Consider the following 23,665-nt stretch of genomic DNA (forward strand, 5'->3'; position numbering starts at 1 on the left):
TTAGCAATTCATAGAATTCTGATGTCAGCATTTCACTCAACAGAAATTCTCGGCTTAAGTGGCAGGGCTAGAACACATCAACTACTATTAGATGAACACTGAGCTTGCGCTTTCCACAATTTAGATGTTTTACCCAGATAATACACCCAGATATCATCCCTTTTGTTTGCAATACAGGAACTTCAATTAACAGGCATGTTTGTTATTTATACATCATGCAACACAAAAATCAGTACGATGTCCTGCCCACAATTACTTTTGTTTGCGACAATCTGACACGCATCTAATATTATCAACTAAATACACTGTTTACATATGGAGGGGAACCTTTTGGATAGGAAATGCTTTCTATTCCAAGCTCTTGAGAAAATAAAACACAAGTCAGTAGTAATCCAGGAATTTAGGTAGCTATATTGGTACCGCAATTTAACACAATATGGTTCCTCACTTTGGCTTGCTCTCAAATGGGATGCCAAAGGAAACTGCAGCTCATTTAGCAGACTGAATAAAGTATTGTCTAAGGCAAAATTTTAGAGCAGTCATTTATGTGTTTACTAAGCTTAAATTGCAAACAATATGTGTCATGCTTCTCCACAGAAAATATTATTTCAGTTTAATTATTAAAACCTACTGTTCCTAAACAAATCCACTAGCACCATTTTCAAATATTTTTCAGGAAGTTGTCCACACTCACAATGTAAGTGAACATTGAAGCCACATCAAAAGCCATTAAAAATAATTTATATAGTTTACATATATATATTTTGTACCTGAAAACACATTTATCTATCTTTAAGGATATAGATAGATGAATAAGTTACTACAGAGTGGCAGTTACTTCATTTTTGCACCAACTTAACCCACAGTAACCACCATGTGCAAGAACAGGCAACAGCAAAAGAGGTAGGCAACCAACTACTGCAGAGTAGCTGTAGGTGGGTAACTTGTTCCTTACTCCATTCTAACTTGCCTGTCTGCTCCAAAAAAGTAACCACTAAGATGGAAGTCACTGGACTGAATGTTGTATGCAGGAGTACTTACCACGAGTATAAAATGGTTCCCACTACTGATGCAAGTTTGCTGTTTTCTTGCTTTTGCTTTGCAAGCCCAAAGTCAGCTACAATGAAGAAAAAAAAGATTCACTTGTCAATAACCACCCCCTTTGCGTGACAATCAGGGTTGGTTCACAGCAGCTGAAAAGTTGGGAGAGGGTAGAAGGGAGGTTTGGGGCTTTTTTATCTTTTACATTTCACAGTAATGGACCATGCTATCTTCCTCACTCCCCATTAATCAACAACTTATATTTGAATCAGGCCTACCAGCTTTAATAATATTATAAACACACCTCTGATGCTTTCAATTCAAAGTACATGACCTGTTTCAGGTTTCTATTAATATATTCCAATCAACTGCATGACCATGGTAAGTATCTAATAAGCAGTGATCTAATGCCCAAATAAATGAGAAAAAAAAAATGTAATGAAGTTAGTAATTATTTTGTTTTCCTTCAAATTATGATAGCTGGGAAGGGCGGACTTTCTCAAATTTAATTACAAAGGAGTATAGGGGGGTCTAATATCTCAATAGCTCATTTTCAAAGATTGCATTTGGTAAGAAATAACAGTGAATCTTAGCCTTACCTTCTGACAAAAGCTGTAGATTTAGATGATCATGCAATTATGTTAATACAAGTGCCTTTTGTGTAATTATCAGGTAGTCTTTCACAAAATTGTCACACACGGTCTTCAGAGAAGATATTTTTAATCTAAGTTCCATGCAAACAGTTCAAGCTTAGTTTTTTCACTTCTTCTTTTCTACTGCTGCCTCAGTGCAACAATGCAGCTAATATACATTGCCTTTTACTAAATCCAACCACAGAGAGCAAGAGAAAATCATTGTACTTGTTAAGTCTGTTAATACATTTTGTACTGTAATACTACTTCAGAATTGGGAAGATTTGTGTGGTAAATAGTATCGTTTAAAATACTTTACGGCTCCTGTTCTACCTGGACAGGGCACATAGCATTCCAATTCCAACTTTTTACAGTGAGATCGTTCATAAACATTTTAGTTCAAAACACTTCTACTCATCAAAAAAAGCTGCAGATCAGAACAAACACAGGCAAGAAAAATTAATTTCTGTTGGCTCTTGCTCAGTGTGAGCCTTAATGGTCTGAAAGGGAGCAGATCTCTTATTCAGAAAGGGCCTTTGATAAGAAAGTCAAATCTAGGTACCCAGGCCACAGATCTTTTTCCTTTGAACAAGATGTTCAGAGAAGGACTAGCTCTGCAGTGCCAGAATGCTAAATTAACAGGATCCCTGAGAAGCCTCCTTTTTGCCCTTGAGCTAAGACAGTGCTCAGGCAGTTCACTCCAGGCAATATTAGTCCCAAAAGGACCAGAGGTTTTTGCAACGTTGATACTTCCCTAATTTATTTGGGGTGAATCACTCTAAATTCCCTCCTTTGGGATTCTTCATATAATATTCTATGAAGAAAGAGTATTAAGTCATTGAATTAGTCAATAAATTCAGTTTCTGGTGCTTGAAAGATTCAGGAAAGGAAAGAGGAGAGCCGGACATCCCTGTTCTGGAAGAAGTAGTCTATTTTAACACAACATTAGTGATTATCTGGAAAAAAGAAAGCAAGGGGAAAATCAGCCAGATATAATAAACATAGTTCCTTCTTTGTAGGCTCAGGTCCTCAGAAATTGAAAAAAAACCTGTTTCACAGGCAGTAACTTTTTCCAAATTCTACTAAACCATCTTGACACCAGGCAAGAAGCTCCTAAATACAATTGGTACTGCCAGAGCTAAGGAATGTAAAGCACAGGACAAGCAGCTTTACATTAAACATAAATGCTTTTTCAAGACCATAATACAGAATTGAATGAAAAGGAACTGGCAAAAGTTGAACTGCGTTGAACTAGCAAAATTGCTTATTTTAATTTATTTAGGCATCTGTCTGCAGCTTACAAATTGGTCTACAACTTTGAATACTTGAGGAATCTTTATGTGGTACTTGATGCCAGAAGTTGCTACAATGACTAACAAACGAAATGATTTCTGAGCACTGCAAAAGGCCTGCCTCCCGTATCATTAAATGAAGATATGACCGAATATAAAGACGACCCCGATTAACTGGTATTCATTGTTTCAGCTGTGAACCGAGGCTTGATAAACAAGGACCCATTGTGACAACTCATATTTAGCAATTCCCTGAAACAGTTTCACATTATAGCAATAGATATTTTAGAAGCTGGAACAAAACTGTGAGAGCAAGATACCTCAACACTTGCTCAGCCTCCCACGAACTTTACCCAAGTGCCAGCTTTTAGCACAGCGAGAGACCTACATAAATCTTTCACCCGATCTAGCGATTCTGATGTTATTGGTCACTCCTGAAATTCAAAATCCTACTTATTAAAGACAGCGTTCTTCCTGAACCGCCTCAACTTACTACAGTTAATTCATCAAGTGGTACACCAAGGGTTAAGACATAGCTTTTAAGTACAGGAATGGGCCCTGCCTCAGAAGCTAGATGTAATGAATTCACACGTATCTGTGCGAATGCGGATGCAACTGATCACAAATCTCACTAATTTCAGAACGAAATACAAAACCTACAGCTTCCAAACGTTTTCCTACAGCTTCCATTCTTACTTACACAAAAAAGCAACCTACCAACTAACAGAAGCATTACGATCGCTTGCTGGAAGGAACTTTATCAATGCTGACAGTATGATGATAAATATCAGTACAATAAAGGTGCCAGAGAAAAATGGAAAAGCCCTTAGAAAATCATATTGAGAAGGCCAGTGAAACCAGTAAATTAGATTATCGAAAACAAAGGCTGGTAAGAGAAAAGGCTGTGAAAGACAAAGAGATAGCAGAAAACAGGAGGAAGGGCAGGTCATCTAGCAGCCACCTATGTCAGGATATACAAATGCATGCTGCATCAGCGATCCAAAAGGGAAACTGTAAACCCATTTTAGTGATTCAGAGCGAGATTCTATGAGAAAGATGAGCTAGTAACCCTCTGCCATAAAAAAGACCAGTCCTGCCCCTCTTTTGCACTGCCTCTGGAAACCAGCTGATCTGGCATTGTGTCTTGATGAGTTTAGCTCACACTCTTTCTAGGCTAGTTTCATGCTGCTTTAATCTAGCCCCAGACCTGATACTGCAGTCCTAAAATCATTGAATTGTCTACCTTCAGAAGATTCTTATTGCCCGGTTGTTTTGCAATGCAGAAATAAAATCAGTATTAGAGAGGCAACTCCCTCATCCCCCAAGAATAACAAACCCCTTAATTTTGACTGTTAGATTGTCCCACCTTCCTGAAAAGTAAGAATTACCCTTTTTGGACCAAAAATTTTTTAAAAATGGTTATTTCATAGTACAGCTGAAGAAAAACCAAAATGCTACTACGTGACACATTTCTATGAGGATGCAGTCTTGGAGCTTTAATGGCACCAGTGGAAAGATCCACCTACCTGCACAAAAAGAGAGTTGTCTGTTGCTGCAAAATTATGGTTGTTTTCACCTGCACATGCCATTTCGGAAATATGATACTCTTTCCGGTTTTAAACACTACTTCAAATTTTTCATGTTCATGTGAATTACATGCATATCACCACTACAACTTATTGTACCATCCTAATACATGACAGGTTGTAAACTGAGGGGAATGGTAGGTACACAAATCTAGCAAATAAATTTTATAAAATAAAATTTCCATGGTAATAGTTTTTGGTGCTTTGTCTACTGTGCAACCTCAACTGACATGATTTCTTTACAACTAACTTCTCTAATGGGTGGAAGCTTGGCACCCTTCACTGAAGATAAAGATTATTTTTAAGTCTGTTCAAAGACAATAAAAAAAACTAACAAACTTTCATCATTAGATGGATCTTTATAAAATATGACCAGACATGCAATTTCACCAGCAATTCATTACCAGTAGCCATATATCTTCACAGTATTATTATATTTGAATAGATTTTGTAGTGTGTTTGTAAATGTTAAGCCTTGAGGGTTTTTTTTTCTCTGTATATCAGGAATCTAGAAAACTAAACATTATTTTTTTTAAAAAATCCATTAAAAAATTGTCAAGCAACCATGCAAGACAGTCCTCAAATAGGAAGAAAAATTAATATAAAATGATGCAGTCATAATCCTTCAGATTCTGAAACACCCTTCTTCACTTGCTTACGTTGTGTTTAGGGTAGCAGAGTAAGTGATAATGAAATAAGATTGTTTCAGAAAACATCAGCATGCTGCAGAAGAGGGTATCAAGGGAAGAGACAACTATGAAAAAATGAGTAGGCTGACTTAACTAGTATCTTAACCTCCTACAGAAAGGTCTCTTCAACTTTCATAATAGCTGAATTACAAAAACTTTCTAAATCTTAGCAGTCTCTTTAAATGAGCAGTTTAGGTACATGCAATGTTTTTTTCTCTTTTTATTGACAAATTCTGTCAATTCTGGTTTTTCATTTGCCATTTTATTCCCCAAAGATTTCACCTAGTAGATCAATCTTCTACAGTAAAAACAAGAGGAAATTTTTCCAGATACTACATCTTAACAACACTGACCTCATATTCATATTTGTTGCCTTAATTTATATTTTAACCCTATTTGAAAATGATATCAATTTTTCCTAAAATCAAATATGCACACAAAGACCAAAAGCAAAGCAAAAAAGGAAGATGAATGGAGTATAAAATTCAGCACATATGTGAACTTCAGACCTACTCAGGTCAGATTTTCATTGTGTCCCCGTAGAACACTTTCTTCTTCTACCCTAAAAGGCTCAGGATGAGACAAAATCACTTTGCTTCTCTTCAGCAAGTTTGCACCTACAGTCGAGAAAGTTTATCAGCAACTTACCGAGTTACAGTGATCTGGGAGTTAAAAATAGAACTTTAATTTTATTTTCCATAAAAGCATATCCTAAAATCAAGGTAATCTGCAGTTAATCAGCAGTAGTACATGCTTATTCTACCCTTTTCCATCAATAGAATGGGAACAGAATTAGTTTCTCATCATTCCCAAATATATCTTTCTAGCTATTCTATCATTCCCCTTTCTGTGTGCTAATATCAATGCTTTGTAAACGCAGTCTACTGTCTGTCAGTTTTGTGAAACTTGTAACTTCTGCACTAAGAACTTGAGCATTGATCCACAGCTAGAACTGAGATTTGTGGAGAGAGATGCGATTGTGCTATTAATCCACTGATAGTGTCCGGAATGTTTGATTTACAGTGTGAACGTAAACAAGTGGAAAATTCCACTCAGCTTATTATGAAAGTTTTGGAAATTAAGTACTACAAGCATTTCCATGAATCTTGGTATGAAGGGTAGCAATTCTGATAATGAAGACTGGTTAAATGAGCCATATAATCTGCAAAAAAACTAGCACTAATTCAAGTGACTCTGAAAAGTAGTGACGAACACACAACAGACAGACACTAGTTATATCTACTTTACCTCATGGCCACTGCTTCTCTCGGCATGGCACAGAATCAGGAGGCAATAGGTCTTTTAAAAAGCACATTCCACAAGCAAGTATTCGGAATTACAAAATTAACAGGTAGCTTTCTTCCAGCATCCAGCAACTATTTGAACTTTTCAAGTATCACTTGCTTCACCATTCTGACAGTTCACAGCTGCCTGCTATGATTAGAAGTATATCAGTTGTCTCAAAACTAGTATTCTGCTGATATATTATCCTAGGTTTCAGTTCCATACAGATCCTTTCTGCTGCTATTGTATCATGTGTACTAAACATTAAACAGAGTGTGCCACCCAAAAGCGCTTATGGAACCCTTCACAATTCTCCTTGATATCAGACCTAAAAGGTGTCAAAGTGATTCCACACGGCCCTCTGACCATCAGGATCTGTTTTGTCCTACAAACAGATGCAGCTATGAAGCTCTAGACAGAAATATGCTGTGCTAGAAACTAAATACAGCTGCAGTAAAAAATACCTACAATAAGAGCAGATACACATTTTAAATTCAGAAAACTGTAACTTCTCACTCACTTATATAAAAAGGCTGGGCAGATTAAACTTAGAGCCATGGATAATATTGGTTCAATGATTCTCTAAAAACCTATGCAAAACAACTTTCATTCAGGCGGTGGCTAAAATTCTACTTTTGTGGGTGTGTGTGTCAGAAATTATAAATCAGACATTCAAACTGACCAGAGATGTCCAATTTCAGTAACACTTTTCTACTGATTTAGAATGAGATGTTTTATGAAATTGCAGGTTAGCATGATTCAACATCTATATTTTCATATCATTTGTAGATCAACCAATTATGATTAAATGCTATACCAACATATAAGATATGGTAGTTATGGCCCCCTTCCTATCAAATTTATGCCAGAGATGAAACAGAACAAATGAGTAGGATGGGCAGTTCCAGAGACTATATAACAACAGCATGCTTAGAGTTCTTTACAGTCAGAAACAGAGATCTTATATCACCACTAGCCTAACTAGGATCAGATTGTAAATGTCTGTTTCCATTTGCATCAACACACAACTTAAGAGAGCCTGAAAAAGATTGGGATAATTCAGATTTAACTGACATGTGTAAAAGATGTCATAGGAAATGCAAAGGAAGTTATATAATCTTCACATTAGAATGAAGCACCTCCTGGACTTATGATTTTCATTAGTATCGTACACAAGTTTAAAAACAAAACAATAACCAAAGACCCAGATAAGGATAGTGTCTGATCACACTCAATTTTTAAGGAAAAATAAATACAGTGTGAATATACAGACTGAAAGGTTCTTCCAACTATTACCTCAGGTATTCTTTTTTCAGTAAAACCTATAGAGATGATATTCAGAGACGACTTCTAGAAAGTGTCCCTCATAGCTTAATCGCATATTGTGCCAGGCCAGTTGCAGAGCACTCTGCCTGTATGAATTCCAGTTTTCAGCCACCTTTCACCATAGGTTCCTGCCTACCAAGTTCTGTTGGAATTGTTCTACAAGGGCCACCTGTATGTAGCAATTTCTCCATGACTTCAGGACAAGCAAGCATAACTCTTTAGCAGGTTTATTTTTTTCTGTGCTGACAGAAGGTGGGAATGTCTCCCACACTATGCACTCCTTTCCTTTTCAATCAATGTAAACTCAGAAACTGTATGAGAGGTCTTTATGGGGTTTGGAACGTGAATGGCTCATTTCTCACATACATGGTGAGAAACGCCTACCTGCGGGTCCCAGAGCTTTCATAAAGTAGTTCATTGTTGGGGCTGCTGCATAGCCACGCACAGTACAGAATGAAAGTCTTAGCCTGTAGAAGCACTTTGCTCCAGAGTATTGCTCACTTTATTCTTTTTTTTTTTTTTAATCAAAATCTACCATGAGGGTCTGAAACTAAGGCACCTCTCTGAAGACAACAAACATACTTGAAGAATGTTTGTTACAGAGGAATAAACTGCCTTTGTTATATTGTCAGCCTGCAGATTCTTATATCAAAAGATTAACAAGAGTTACTATTTCCAGAAGGACTGATTCAGGAAAAGAAAAGAGAGCAGCATTATAAGATATACAAGCTTTTATGAGGCAAAATAATTTGGATCATCAGAGACCATATCTTAATGACATAGTCACACAACACTGCCTCATGGGTAGGCCATGGAAGTATTATTCTAGTTAGATAGAGACAAGTTTTGGACAATTTTGAGATCTGAAAGACTACAGAAAATTGAACTGTCTCTCTTCAGGATGACTGTGCAGCTTGTAAACATGGAACTACAATTCTGAGTAGATCTTAGAGCAGACCCTCTCCTTTTATAAAAGCTGACAGGTTAAATTCACTGCAGAGGCAGATTTAAGGTTTCCCAATATTTGAGCATCTGCTTCCACCTTCATCTGACATTTTGCATTAACTTTCATCTAGAACCACTTGAAATTCTCAAATGGATAGTACACTTACCCACAAATACTGTAAAATATAATTATCAAGATCACAAAGTACACTTACCCACAAATCCTGTAAGATATAATTATCAAGATCACACACACTCCAGTCTTTGGCATACATGGACTGTAAGAGTTAGGCATAATACCACAGCATGCACCAATAGAGTACATATTTACTATAATTGGAAAGAAAGTTATTCCTTATTTCATTAAGGTTGTAAAACAACAAGGCTCAGAAGTAATAGATAAAAGGTCTTCAGCACCCTCCAAAAATTCAGTACATACTGGTGCTAGTTAAAGTACTAAAGGAAGTAGGTGTTTGTTTATATATTGCAATAGTTTCAAACTAAACACTGTAGAAACAGTCAAAATAAGTTTCAGTTCTTCCAATTTTCCTCTACTCCTACAAATCTTTGACAAAAATATAAATGCTTTTCAATGACAATTTTGATCTTACATTTGAAAGTACATTTACACTTCTATATATCTAGATTGGACCAGAGGTAAGGCAAAGGTGTTACATCAAGACAAGACTGCCCCTCAGTGGCAGAATGTTGATATAAAATACAACTATATGATACTTTAAAATTATATTCTGAATATTTATTTTCATCACTCAGGGACAAATGTGCCATTAAATCACCTCCTTTCAAAACTATACCATTACTAAGAATCCGAGTTTTTAATCACATACAATTTAATAATAAATGAACTTAAGTGTGTACATGATGAGGTATAAATATTTACTATAAAACAACAGTTACTAAATACTAAACAGCTCCTTTAGTAAGAGATGATGAAAAAGCAGGGCCATAACAAGGAGAAGAGGAGGAAGAGGAAAAACTTATAAATTAGATGGAAACCACCCGATCCCTATCCCCAAGTGAGCTGTAAGACATGCAAAAAGATTTCAGCTGTTGTCCAGGTGAGCACATTGTCACCTGGCTGGTCTGATGCTGGGATAACAGGGCCAGTAGCCTGGAATTAGAGGGCAAGGAAGCCAAACAACTGGGATCTCTTTCTAGAGAATAGGGCATTGACAAAGCAATTGGAAAGGGGCACGAGCCCTTAGACTCTGGAGGTGATTCCTGTCAAGGTATGAAAACAAGACATCCCTTCAACAAAGATGTTATATATCACCTAGCAGTGGACCACCATGGAGAAAGGCATCCAGTACCTCAGGGAATTAGCCACACTACAGGTTACTTATGGTGACCTGAATAGTGAACAGTTATCCAAAGATTCAGATGGAGGCCAGTGCACACAACCCATGTGGCAGAAGTTTATATGAAGTGTACCATCGTCACATGCAAACTCATTGATGGTACTCACCAGGAGAGAAGGAAAGGGACCAACAGTGGATGAGCTGGCTGGCCAACTCTGGGAATATGGAGAAAATTTCTCTTCCTCCCTCACCTCATCTGCAGACAAACTGTCCCAGGAGTTCCAGCAACTCAAAGAGGACAGGTCCTACTCCCCACACGTACAGACCAGCATCTCAGCTATTAGCATGCATGGCATATTAGCATGCATCCTTGGCATAGAGTACCTCAGGAAAGGGTATTTCAAGGAAAAAGGGTACTGGTTGGTTTTTGGTATAACTTCCTTGGAGACAGAGGAAATTAAACAGCTGTCCACCTTGCCTGGTCTCTTGGAGGACCCTTCTGTTTGGGGCTGTACTGAGCACTGAAGAACAATGGGTGCCAATCGCTACCACAACAGTGCAAAAGTGGCAATACCGCACAAACCGAGACTCCCCAATTCCCATCCATAAGTTATTTGCTGACTGGAGAGCCAAGAATTGATCAACAAGACCCACTCACCCTTTAACAGTCCCACATGGCCAGTGCTAAAGTCTAATGGAGAGTGGAGACTAACAGTAGACTATTGTGGCCTGAATGAAGTCACGCTTCTGCCAAGTGCTGCTGCGCTGGACATGCTAGAACTTCAATATGAACTGGAATCAAAGGCAGCCAAGTGGTATGCCACCATTGATATTGCTAATGCATTCTTCTCAATCCCTTTGGCAGCAGAGTGCAGGCCGCAGTTTTGCTTTCACTTGGAGGGGTGTCCAGTACACCTGGAATCGACTGCCCCAGGGGTGGAAACACAGTCCTACCATCTGCCATGGGATGATCCAGACTGCACTGGAACACAGTAAAGCTCCAAAACGTCTGCAGAAGTTTTTAGAAAAGGGAAGAAAATAGTGCAAAATCCTTTGGAAAGCTGGTTTTGCCATAACACAAAGTAAGGTCAAGGGACCTGGACAGGAGATGCAGTTTTTAGGAATAAAATGGCAAGATGAACATCATCAGATCCCAATGGATGTGATCAACAACATAATAGCTATGTCTCCACCAACTAGCAAAAAGGAAGCACAGCTTTTTTAGGCATTGTGGGTTTTTGGAGAATGCATGTTCCAAATCACAGTCTGATCGTAAGCCCTCTCTGTCAAGTGACACAGAAGAAGAACAATTTCAAATAGGGCCCTGAGCAACAACAAGCATTTGAACAAATTAAACAGGAGATAGTTCATGCAGTAGCCTTTGGGCCATTCCAGGCAGAACAAGATGTAAAAAATGTGCTCTACACCGCAGCCAGGGAGAACGGCCCTACCTGGAGCCTCTGGCAGAAAGCACCAGGGAAGACCCGAGGTTGACCCTTAGGGTTTTGAAGTCAGGGATATAGATGATCCGAAGCCTGCTATACTCCAACTGAAAAAGAGATATTGGCAGCATATGAAGGGGTTCGAGCTGCTTCAGAAGTGGTTGGTACTGACGCACAGCTCCTCCTGACACCCCGACTGATGGTGCTGGGCTGGATGGGCAAAGGGAGGGTCCCCTGTATACATCATACAACTGATGCTACGTGGAGTAAGTGGGTCACACTGATCACACAACAGGCTCAAATAGGAAACCCCAGTCGCCCAGGAATCTTGGAAGTGATCACAGACTGGCCAGAAGGCAAAGATTTCAGAATATCACCAGAGGAGGAGGTAACGTGTACTGAAGAGGCCCCACTGTATAACAAACTTCCAGAAAATGAGAAAAAATATGCTCTGTCCACTGATGGGTCCTGTTGTATTGTAGGAAAGCACCGGAGGTGGAAGGCTGCTGTATGGAGTTCTATGTGACAAGTTGCAGAAACTGCTGAAGAAGGTGAACTGAGCCAATTTGCAGAAGTGAAGGCCATCCAGCTGGCTTTAGACATTGCAGACCGAGAAAAGTCTTCAATGCTCTGTCTCTATACTGACTCATGGATGGTGGCAAATGTCCAGTGTGGGTGGTTACAGCAATGGAAGCAAAGCAACTGGCAGCACAGAGGCAAACCCATCTGGGCTGCTGCACTATGGCAACATATTGCTGCCAAAGTAGAGAACCTGGTTGTAAAAGTACATCACATGTACTCATGTCCCCAAGAGCTGAGCTACTGAAGAACATCAAAACAACAGACGGATGAGGCTGCTAAGATTGAAGTGGCTCAGGTAGATCTGGATTGGCAACATAAGAGTGAATTATTTATAGCTTGGTGGGCCCATGACACCTCAGGCCATCAAGGAAGAGATGCCACATACAAATGGGCTCATGATCAAGGGGTGGACTTGACCATGGACACCATTGCACAGGTTATCCACGAACGTGAAACATGTGCTGCAATCAAACAAGCCAAACAGTTAAAGCCTCTGTGGTATGGAGGATGATGGCTGAAATATAAATATGGAGAGGCCTGGCAGATTGATTATATCACACTCCCACAAACCCATCAAGGCAAGCGCCATGTGCTTACAATGGTGGAAGCAACCACCGGATCACTGGAAACATATCCCATGCCACCACCTGGAACACTGTGCTGGGCCTTGAAAAACATGCCTTATGGTGACATGGCACCCCAGAGAGAACTGAGCCACAAAACAGGACTCATTTCCGAAACAACCTCATAGACACTTGGGCCAAAAAGCAAGGCATTGAGTGGGTGTATCACATCCCCTGTCATGCATCCAGCTTCTGGGAAAATCAAATGATACAGAGGACTGTTAAAGACTACACTGAGAGCAATGGGTGCTGGAACATTCAAACACTGGGATATACATTTAGCAAAAGCTACCTGGTTAGTCAACACTAGGGGATCTGCCAATCGACCTGGCCCTACCCAGTCACAAATTCTATGTACTGTAGAAGGGGATAAAGTTCCTGTAGTGACATAAAAAATATGCTGGGGAAGACAGTCTGGGTTATTCCTGCCTTGGGCAAAGGCAAACCCATTCATTCATGGGGTTGCTTTTGCTCAAGGACCTGGGTGCATTTGGTGGGTAATGTGGAAAGATGGGCAAGTCCAATACATGCCTCAAGGTCATTTCATTTTGGGTGAGAATAGCCAGTGATTTGAACTGTATTATGTTAATTGCTACGTAATACTGTATGTCACCACTACTATAGTTGGTACATACTAAAATCAATAGTATTACAGTAAGAATCACCCAAATTAATGAAGAATGAACTTCGATGAAACCGAGCAAAGTGCAGTGGTGATGGAACCAGAACTGGCTTCAGCATGCAACAATCCAACGCCACACACCATCTCTCCTGCTCTGAAAGACAATTACAATAGATGGAGCCCAAAGTCATGGACTCAAAGAACTCAACAGACATTCTAGAGGGATGGCCCATCAACTAAAGGAACGACACCTCTGAGTATATATATCAAAAGACAGGAAAAGTGCTAGTGATTCATCGGAATGTATTGGAAGGTGTGGGACCTGGGCACGACACAGATGGTATAGAATATGGGGTGGATACTGTCCTGGTATGAGAATAACGTTGATAACACACTGATATTTTAGTTGTAGTGCTTACACTAGCCAAGAACTTTTTCAGCTTCCCATGGTCTGCCAGCAAGGAGGTACACAAGAAGCTGGGAGGGAGGACAGCCAAGACAGCTGATCCAAACTGGCCGGAGGGATATTCCATACCATATGTCACCATGGTCATTGTATAAACTGGGAAGAGTTGGCCAATTGGCAGTGACTGCTGCTCTGGGACTGGCTGGGCATCAGTCAACAGGTGGTAAGTGGTTGCATCACTTTTTTTTCCTGGGTTTTGTTTCTCTCTTTTTCTTCTTTTCCTTTTCATTACTATTATTTTATCTGAACCATTATACTGTTCTTATCTCAAGCCACAAGTTTTCTTACTTTTGCCCTTCCAATTCTCTCCCCCATCCCAGCAGGGGGGAGGGGTGAACAAGAGGCTGTGTGGTGCTTGTTTGCCACCTGGGGTTAAATCATGACAATTTGCCTATTACAGCTGAGTGTTTTGTGGTTGGATGTGTACACATGTCTACAGTTCCCTGTTATTTTAAAGAAGAGAGATTGATTTTTGCATCAAGACTCTCACAACAATTCTGCAGTAATCAAATTGTTTATTTTGCTCTGTGTCCTGAGCAGTAAGAAAGCAGTAGTTCTCTAAGAATTTTAAAACTACAGCATCTGAATTGCCTGTAAGGCTTGCTGTGTGTACCAGGTTGTATTCACTCACTCAAACAGTAAAACTTTGTCACACTTTGGAGTACAGTTCACTTACATATGGCTTTCAAAGCCTATCCTGAAAACCTGCCTAGGCTCCTTCCTCCACACTGTTGAGATTATATACAGGTCAAGTATATTCACTACTACAGGCTCACTGGAGCTGATAACTGGGAACAACTGACAGGTACTAAACAATTGTATGGGAGAACAGACAGCTGTTGTACTTTGTATGTTCATTAGCACTCATTATCTAACCTGGTTACCTCAATATTCTTGCTGATTTAAATAAAAACAGGCCTTGAAGCATAACTACAGTTTAGGGGTTTTTACGGCTAAATCATCTCCTCCATCATATTTGACATACATAGCTGCGAAATATATAGTCATGGCTGATGACACCTGGTAGCAATGATCACAAAGTCTGCATTAGCAATTATTTTACACAATGGTATAATAATGTAATAATTTACTAGCTTCCAAATATAGTGACCAACACCCAGGAATCTGAAACCTTCAGGAAAGAAATTCTACTTACCTACATCATGGGAAATTCTCTTCAAGTAAATTAGTTCTACTTACTAATTGTAACTTTGTCTTTATCTCCCAGCATGACATTGTTCGGAGTGAGATCTCGATGAACAATCCTTTTCTCTTTATGCAAATAACGAAGAGCTAGACATAGCTTAAAAACAAACAGAAAGAGCCTTACAAAGATTCTTAACTACAACCTAAATAAAGGCACATAAAATTAAATTAATAACTGATATTAGTGCCTGATATAATAAGCATTTAGCCTAACAAACATAAACGGTGCTACTAATTACATGCAGGAAAGCCCTGGTAACAACAAAAAAAATTCAGTCCCTTACTTGGATAAATATATGCCATATTCTTTCTTCCGTAAACTGCTGTTGCTTTTGCTTCAAAGAGTGAAAGTGTTCTCCCAATGGCACTCCCTCTATGAGCTCCATGACTATGTACAATCTGTCATCTACATAACAGAAAATTAATTAATAGAACAATACATTTATACAGAAGGCATTTGAAAATAGAGTATTTGCAGTTAAAATATAATTCAAAATCTGTTATTTTTTACTTTTTAAAATTTTATTTGTACAGACAAATATATTTTAATTGTAGTTCTACTCCTTGTTATTCCATTTTTTTTTGTCAAATCGTATCACAGCACCTATAAGGAATTCACTGCCTGATAATCACTCAGTGGGCAGGTGCATGTAGCTAACTCCTTATAGAAAGAAAATTAAGACAATACGGCTGAGCAATCTATATCACTCATTCTACTAGTTACTATAGCTTTTCTCCCTGCTTAGCATTCCAGTTGTAAATTTTGGATCCTTAACTCTGTAGGATGAGAATGATGCTGTCCACATATTTATATTGCGTTTAGTTTTACTGATAAACAAATATAAGTATCATCTCACCATTTTTTTTCAATTTTAAAGGAATATAAGCCTGAACTGTAGCAGTTCTCAAAGAAAATATTACCATTTATTGCTCAAATTTGATACACTCCTTCCAAGATGTATGTGCTTTTATGAAGTATTTCTATCTCTTCATCATGTACAATGCGGTTATTCTCTGCGTTCATACTTACTTTCCAAGAAGGTTCTATAATACCGTACAACATTTGGATGATAAAGCTACAATGAGGAAAGAAATTTAGATGTTTAGAATAGCTAAACCGATGGCACAGTGTTTATAATGTTTAGCTATACATTGGAAGGAAGGATTCCAAAAGGATTCCACAAACTTGCTTATGAACCATAGTGCAGTAGACCTTCACTGCTACTCCAAACACAGAGAAGTGTTGCACTTTATTAGAGCAACCAGGAGGATAATACAGTATGATTCCTCTCCACTCTCCCCTTTAATAATTGAGAGTAAATGAAGTTTGAAGATGGGCAATTATGCCTGGATCAAAGTATTGGCTTTCTTAGCCTAAGAACACTAACGATCAGTCTAGTATTTTAGTCTTTTTTGCAATTGAAAATTATCTTCTCACTCTACTTTAAACCCAAGAATTCATTAAATGGAACAGAGACTCATGCGTTTTCTATCACAATCTTAGTTTACAGAATCCCTGAAAAAAGTTAAAATAGTGCCAACACAGAAAGTAAAAAATCTTTAGTAACAAGCATTTGCACTGCTGCTAACACTTCAGTAAGGAGATTTCCAATTCTGACAGCATTCAGGTAAAAGGGGCCAATATTGTACTGATCAGACAAAAATAGCAATGGCAGCTGGAAGCCCTGTTACATGAGAACTCACAGGTAATAATGCTAACAGCAGAATGCCCATATATGAAACTAGAGTCCATGAGACACACCTGCTCTTTGATGATGGTTAGTTCAGAGACAATATTCTTTACACTGCTGTCTCTGTCTTTTTTGTCCTTTCCAAATGCTGGATTGTGTAAATTGACTTCTTTCATTGCCAGGAGATTTTGTCCATTATGTTTTCTAACCTACGAAAAAGATAAAACCCTTGTAGAATTAATATAGGGAGGCGATAGAAAGGATATTATTATGGCTATCGGATTAGTTATCAGAGTCCAAACCTGTCTCACAAACGCTACTATCATAGCTTTTTCCATGTATGATGTGATTAGTGAAAAGAACTGGAGCCCCACAATGCAGGTTAGCAGTACACTGCTGATCTTGCCACAGTGTTTGAAGTAACACTGTGCCTAGTGATGCTTTTCAGATAAAACATGCTTGAATTTCTGTGGTTTTACACAGATTTGTTAGCCTTTGCAATAGACAGAAATGCTGTTTGTGGAAAGGAATTTAAAGTAAAAGTAGGAAACCTAAGAGATACACTGGTTAATCTTATAAACACAAGAGGGGACAAACAAAATCACCATAAATACTAACAACAAGCCCAGATCCATAAAGGCCCTTTCAGACCTACATTCCCCTACTAAAATTCAAAGGATGGTAATGCCTAAAAGAGGTATTAAACCCTCTTCATGAAGCTTCCCCTCAAACCTGTGAATTACTATATAAAAAAGGGAAGTTTACCTTATACACACTTCCAAAAGCACCACTGCCAAGGTGCTCCAAAATTGCATAATTGCCTATATGGTTTGTAGGTGCCTTACTCTGATTCATCCTCTCGATACTTTCAGCAATTTGCTTCAATTCATCCTCCTGGTTATAAATTAAATTACAAATAAATAAATATTTCATGCCTTTCTTGTGCTAAGAATGTAGAAAAAGATACAGCTTCTAAAAGCTGTATGTATGAATGTTTTTACTTACAGTTAATAAATTCAGCTTTGATACCAACTCTTCATAAGCACTGATATCACGCACATAGTGTCCAATATCAATGAAGATTTCAAACAAGTCAGTAGGGAAAAGTCTACAAAGGTTTAAATTTTTATATATTTTAGAAACAGTGTACACAGTAGCTATTAATCTACAGCACAGACTTTTCAATGTTTACTATTACAACTTACTTTAGAACCTTCTAAATAATAGACTTACTTTTTATTAATCAGTTTGGATATTAACCATCTAACATTACATACACAGAAGTTAAAGGACCTTTCAAAAGTCAAACTTCAGCCTCCATGGGTTCAGTATTAATATAAATGCCAGTTCTTCAAACAAGTATAAGCCTCCTTAAAGTCAATGCACCTCCTGGCTTTCCAGTAATTTTTCTATTTTTTTCTTATAATATTTTAGATTATACTTGCTGTCACTTTATCCAAGTTCCTTCTTGTAATGGATGCATTAAGTGATGGGATTAACATTTGTCTGCATTTAAAGAATTGCGACACCCATCTTAGAATTTTTGTCCTAGAAGTCTACTCTATAAGATGGAAAGGACTGAGAAAAGCAAAAGCTAACAGAGAGTAGGCAATATTTAATAAGTGACATGCTTAACTGAAGGTTTGTTTCTTTTTAAAGTTCTGGCAGAAGTAGAAATACAGAAAATTAAGGCATTTGGCAAAATATGAAAAACAGCTAATCAGTCCAGATTTATCACTTTCCAAACTTGAAAGTTTCAACCCTGAATGTTAATTACAAAGTAGGTCCCTTTCATTACAAAAACCACTTTTTAAAAAGCAAATATAACACAAAAGTTACATTTAGAATTCTAGTAATTTATGATACAGAATAAAATCATACAGAAACACTACTGACAGGCAGACGTCCTAAGAAGTATGATTACTATCCTAATCCCACAAATTAAACTGTTAGGTTTTACATGGCCTTTGTGGCCAGCCTGGTGAAACTGTCATCTTACTGGTAAAAATGGGTAATTGATAAAAGATATTTTCTCCTTATTGATCCAAACTTTCAGCAACACTCCTAAGTAAACCAGCTTGATGCAAAGTCATTCCCATGTGAAGGAGTGGGTGCTCAGAGGAAACATTTACTGCTCCCAGTTACTTGCTACTATCCAGTGCTGTAACTTGCATCTGCTAATCTTCAAGATAAAAGTAAGCTTTATGTCCAACATATTTAAAACATTGATTAATGGGGGAGGAAGGAGCCCCACAGAGCCAGGTTCTCTGGCATGCATACAAAAGAAGTTCCCAAACTGAACGTCTAAACCTTGTAGGCTGCCATTGATGTAATGCAGGAATGGCTGTCTGTAGCTGTGGACAGTACAGAAGTTGCCCATTACTATTTCTTCTTGTTGAAAACAAATGACGTAAAAAACATGCCTTTCTGAGTGGAGTGACAACTTCTGAAAGCCATCCTAAAGGAGCAAAAACATTTTGTTAACATACCTTTTAAAAATATGTCGATTTCTTTCCATACTGAAGAGAAATCTCAGGGCTCTGAAGGCATAACACTACCGCAGGAAAAATACTTAAATTAATGGCAAATTTATAGACAAATGGGAAAGCCACTGATAAACATCAAGGATTCCCCTTGACTTTACACATTGGTAAACTTTGTATTTAAATGACTAGATAGATTACATTATTAACATGATAATTAAAAAAATAAAAGTATATTAAGGTCCTTCTGCATTTCAAAAGTAGGCAGAGGGTAGGGGGAGAGAAGTAAAAATAAAAAAGTGAGTGACTATAGCTATAGTATATGCTGAGGAACATTTAAGTCTTAATCATCTCTTTTTACTTGCTGATAGCTCAAAATTTGAGACCTGCTCTCTTCTCCAATGCTGAAAAAGGTAAATGTAATCAATGGTTTTGTAATGATGCAGTAAAAACAGTATTTTACATTTTTTCTGAAAAATGCAATATAGAACACCGTAAGTTCTAACAGGGAACAATAAAAAAAAAGAAAAGTGAGAAAGAGAGAATGGTCTACTTTTTTGTTTTTAATAGTAAGTTCATCATATTTACAGAGATCTCTATGTACCTTAGTTTTGATATGATCTCTACTGAAGAAAGTTTATTTTTAAAACAGCTACTGGCAGGTAGTTAATGTGTATGCTTTTATGCAACTCATCTTTAATTCTGTCTATCAGGAGTCCATAATATGGTACATATATGGCTGACCAAAGAAAGATGACTGTATAAAGTAAGTCAAAGAGAAATAAGGCATTGATATCTGAAACAATGCAAATAGCAAATGTCTCTAACATAATTTAGAATTACTTTATTGCATCAGTGACTAAAATGCAACTACAGTCCTGTGTGATAATACCTATTCAGACAACGGTAACTGTCTCTTAGTCATAACTGCAGAAGTAATCCCCATGTAAAAACAAAATCTTTCAATATACGGACAGTACATGAAATGAAGAAAATAAAGGCCAAATGTTACTTTTGAAGGAAGCAGGATACTTGAAATGTCACAGAAAAGGAATGTGTGGTAAAGCTGCTAAGAAGCTGTCTCTTTTACAGATGATGTTTCTTTTTAGTCCAAAGTAAACTCCCCATCACAGAAGGATGGTGTGTTACGATATCCAACATTCCACTGAGAATCACAGTCACAACTTAGCTGTACAAAATAACCCAGACCAGCTGGGGCATAGCTGCTATCTGGAAAGTTTTTCATTTTACAGATTATACATAGACCTTACTGTAGAAAGCTAATCAGTGAAGGGACATAATAATAGGTTAATAATGAGATAAATAGATATTTTAAATTGCAATAATACTTGTCTCTCACACTAGTATTTTGAGATTAACATTTAACATTTGTGATATGCAGTTAAGGCATGATGATTTTTATGTATGGTACATATGCAGAATAAATGACTGATATTACTACCACCCTTGAAGTAATAGAGTAAGATCACTAAGGTAGTATGGTAGAAGGAAGCTGAAAATTTAATCATTGAAAATGCAGACAACAGAGGAGTAAAGAAACCAGACCAGTATTGCGAGAATTCTAAGAAAAATCTATGAAATTCAAAAAGGCTATTCCAAAAGCTGCATCCATATTGCATAGCAGTAATAATGATAAAAGCAATACAGATAGCAGTGTGAGAATCTGAACAAGGTTTCATTAAAAAAATATACTAATTAGTGTTTGACTGAAACAGATTTAGTTTTCATATGTGATCATGAAGTCCATTATTAACTCACATGGCTTCACCTTAAACCCAACTACAGTTGCTTAGCCTCTCTTGTGAGTTATTTCCAACACGTTCTGCTGGAATCTAAAAATCTCAGTGGGCGTAAATTAAGCTCCTTACAGTTGTATGGGGCAACTGTGCTGAGTGTATGCTCCAGTTTATTAGCCTCCATGTTAGTTTCATACACCCTCTAAGAAGATTTTTATTTACCTCACCCTTAGGCTGATTTAGCCAAAGTGCACTATAAAACCTCATTGCAAAAGGTACCTGCTGCACTGAATATGCATTCCAACACTATTCTAGAAGAACTGTGACAAGAGAGATGACACTACAATGAAATTTTTGTGTGTGTGGAAATGCCTTCCTTGCTATCCAGGCATGTCTACCTGCTTAGATAGCTGAGTAGCTATTTAGCCATGTTAGTGTAGGGCTATGCCAGAAAAAAGACCAGGTGAGAGGCAGGATCCTGCCTGCATTCACCTGTGCCAAGGATCTCCTCACACTTGCCCACAGAAAGGCAACTGGAGCAGCAGCAGTTGTGTTCACCCCTGAACCCCAGATGACTACTTTTCTATAGCTTAGAGAGACACCAACACCATTTCACAGAGGCTGGAGAAGAGCTACCAGATAATTAATTACTACTAATAACTTTTAGGCTAAGTTGACACTAACCAGTACATTTATGGGGGCACTGACGTGCAAAAACAAGCCATTCTACACTTACTAGCTCTATATTTATCCTACATTTAAATTTGCTCTACTTCATGGGATGTTTTCCTGTATTTTACTTAACACCCACAGTAAGATGCTCCAGAAAGAAACAGATATTAGTACAGTATCAAATCTACAGTGAGTTTCAATGAAGACCAAGACACTACACAGAAGATCTGATGGTGGGCAGCCTGAAAAAAATGGAGGAGAGATTATCAGAAGTTAAATACTCACTTTCCTTTACACTCTATGAGGTGTCAGAAACAAAGTTGATCAGAACAGAATACCAGAAATTGAGTCACTATTTAGCTTTTACTTCCTGGGCCATCTGTTATTCCTGGTTTTGTTTCGGTGGGTTTTTTCCCCGTTGAGTAGGATATTTTTACTGCCCTTTAAAGCAAACTTTAAAATCAAAAAATTATCAGGGACTGTTTTGGGCTTTCAACGTGCAACGATAATAAAGGGAGGTACCTGTAATAAATTAGCTTTTTCAGCATTCCTTCCTTTGTTTGGTAAAATCAGCTTTGCTATTGTATATATCCCATTTGCCTGGAAACAGAGAAAGGTCAATATTCACAGCACTCCTTTGCATAGAAACCACAAATAAAAAACAATACTACTTCAGATAAATCAGAAGCTAATACCAATTGACAAGTTCTCAACATCCTACTGCACACCTAAATTATACGCTCAAACACCTTAAGCGTACATCTGAATGAAATCATTGTTACATTTAAACTGATACTGCAAAGAGAGCTTGCGAACAGATAATGAAGCAATGCTTCTATCTCTAAAGGTGAAGAAAATTGCAGCAACAGATGTCCCATCACCATGTGGACATTTTGAACTGTCAGGAATCAAAAATCCCATCACAGTAAATATAAACTGGAGAGACACCAGAAGGGAAAGACTGAGGAGTATGTTTGTGCCTTCAGTTGGATTATGTGAAAACCATACTGTATTTCATGTAACCACTTTCATGTAACCATACTTGTGTCCTCCATTAATGTATCCATCATGTTGGTTTGATAGGCAGGGGCTGGTAGATATAGTTACAGTACTGCTCCCAGTTACTTGACAAGCTCCCTGTTGGAGACTACTTTCCTCTCTAGCAGAGTTGAAGGGAATATGTGCTACCTCTGCAGAGTCTCTGCTGCAGTTCCTGACATGTTTCCTTAGACTGTTCATGAAGGTAGAGTCGAGCTAAGGTTTTAGGCTGTGCAGTATAGTCACTGATTCATAAACATGTTCCAGCTTACTACCAGAACTGCTGCAAACTGCTATCAAGGCTGTAAGTTGAGACAAGGACATAGGATGGACAGGTAGAGGGCAGCTACAGCAGAAGCAAATGGTTCTTAACCGCCTGAACCAAGAGTTCTTTGCCACTGAATGAGATAAACCTTTAGAGATCACTTAGCCTGACTTTCTCAGCACGTAACCGAAGGAACTGCAAATCCTCTCCCTCTATCTGTTTTTAACCTGAGTTCCTTCATCTTGTTCACCATGCAACATTCAAAGATATATTAGCACAGAGAAAGGAACAGGATTTAAAATGACAGAGGCTGTTGTAGGGTGGAATACCAGTTGAAATAAACATGCGCGAAGCTATGCCCTGATCTGAAAGTGGGACAGTGGCTGGTGTTTTGACAAAGGGAGAGGTTATTGTCTTATAACAGGATGAGTGGGGGAAGAAGATAAGCTTGAACCTGCACATCGTCCCATCAATTTTTAAGCAATTTACTGACACCACAGTTCTCATGTACTGATAGAGCAAAGCAGTACTTTCTGTTAAAATCAGCCTTTTATTTCCCAAGTCCTCCAGGAGTTACACTGTTTTCAAAAGATATTCAATTCAAATAAATCATATTTTACTTTGATGAAACCAGCTCAGCCTAAAATGTATGCAGTTACATTGTTCAGATAAAATGTTGTCTAAATCAATATGGTTTATTGACT

General features: G+C 38.0%; 1 protein-coding gene across 1 annotated transcript in view; it reads right to left on the reverse strand.

Annotated features, from left to right (window-relative positions):
- Positions 1–23,665, reverse strand: part of NEK10 (NIMA related kinase 10) — a 96,556-nt gene that overhangs the window by 56,525 nt on the left and 16,366 nt on the right. Inside the window, exons 14-22 of the mRNA XM_075083273.1 lie at positions 22,181–22,258; positions 19,236–19,300; positions 17,752–17,854; positions 17,512–17,640; positions 16,818–16,955; positions 16,086–16,131; positions 15,340–15,461; positions 15,050–15,152; positions 1,042–1,117 (exon numbers count right to left, since the gene is read on the reverse strand). Of these exons, the coding sequence (XP_074939374.1) occupies positions 1,042–1,117; positions 15,050–15,152; positions 15,340–15,461; positions 16,086–16,131; positions 16,818–16,955; positions 17,512–17,640; positions 17,752–17,854; positions 19,236–19,300; positions 22,181–22,258 (860 nt within the window). The remainder of the gene's footprint in view (positions 1–1,041; positions 1,118–15,049; positions 15,153–15,339; positions 15,462–16,085; positions 16,132–16,817; positions 16,956–17,511; positions 17,641–17,751; positions 17,855–19,235; positions 19,301–22,180; positions 22,259–23,665) is intronic.

This window comes from Phalacrocorax aristotelis, chromosome 2 (genome assembly GCF_949628215.1).
Source record: "Phalacrocorax aristotelis chromosome 2, bGulAri2.1, whole genome shotgun sequence".
Lineage (NCBI taxonomy): Eukaryota > Metazoa > Chordata > Aves > Suliformes > Phalacrocoracidae > Phalacrocorax > Phalacrocorax aristotelis.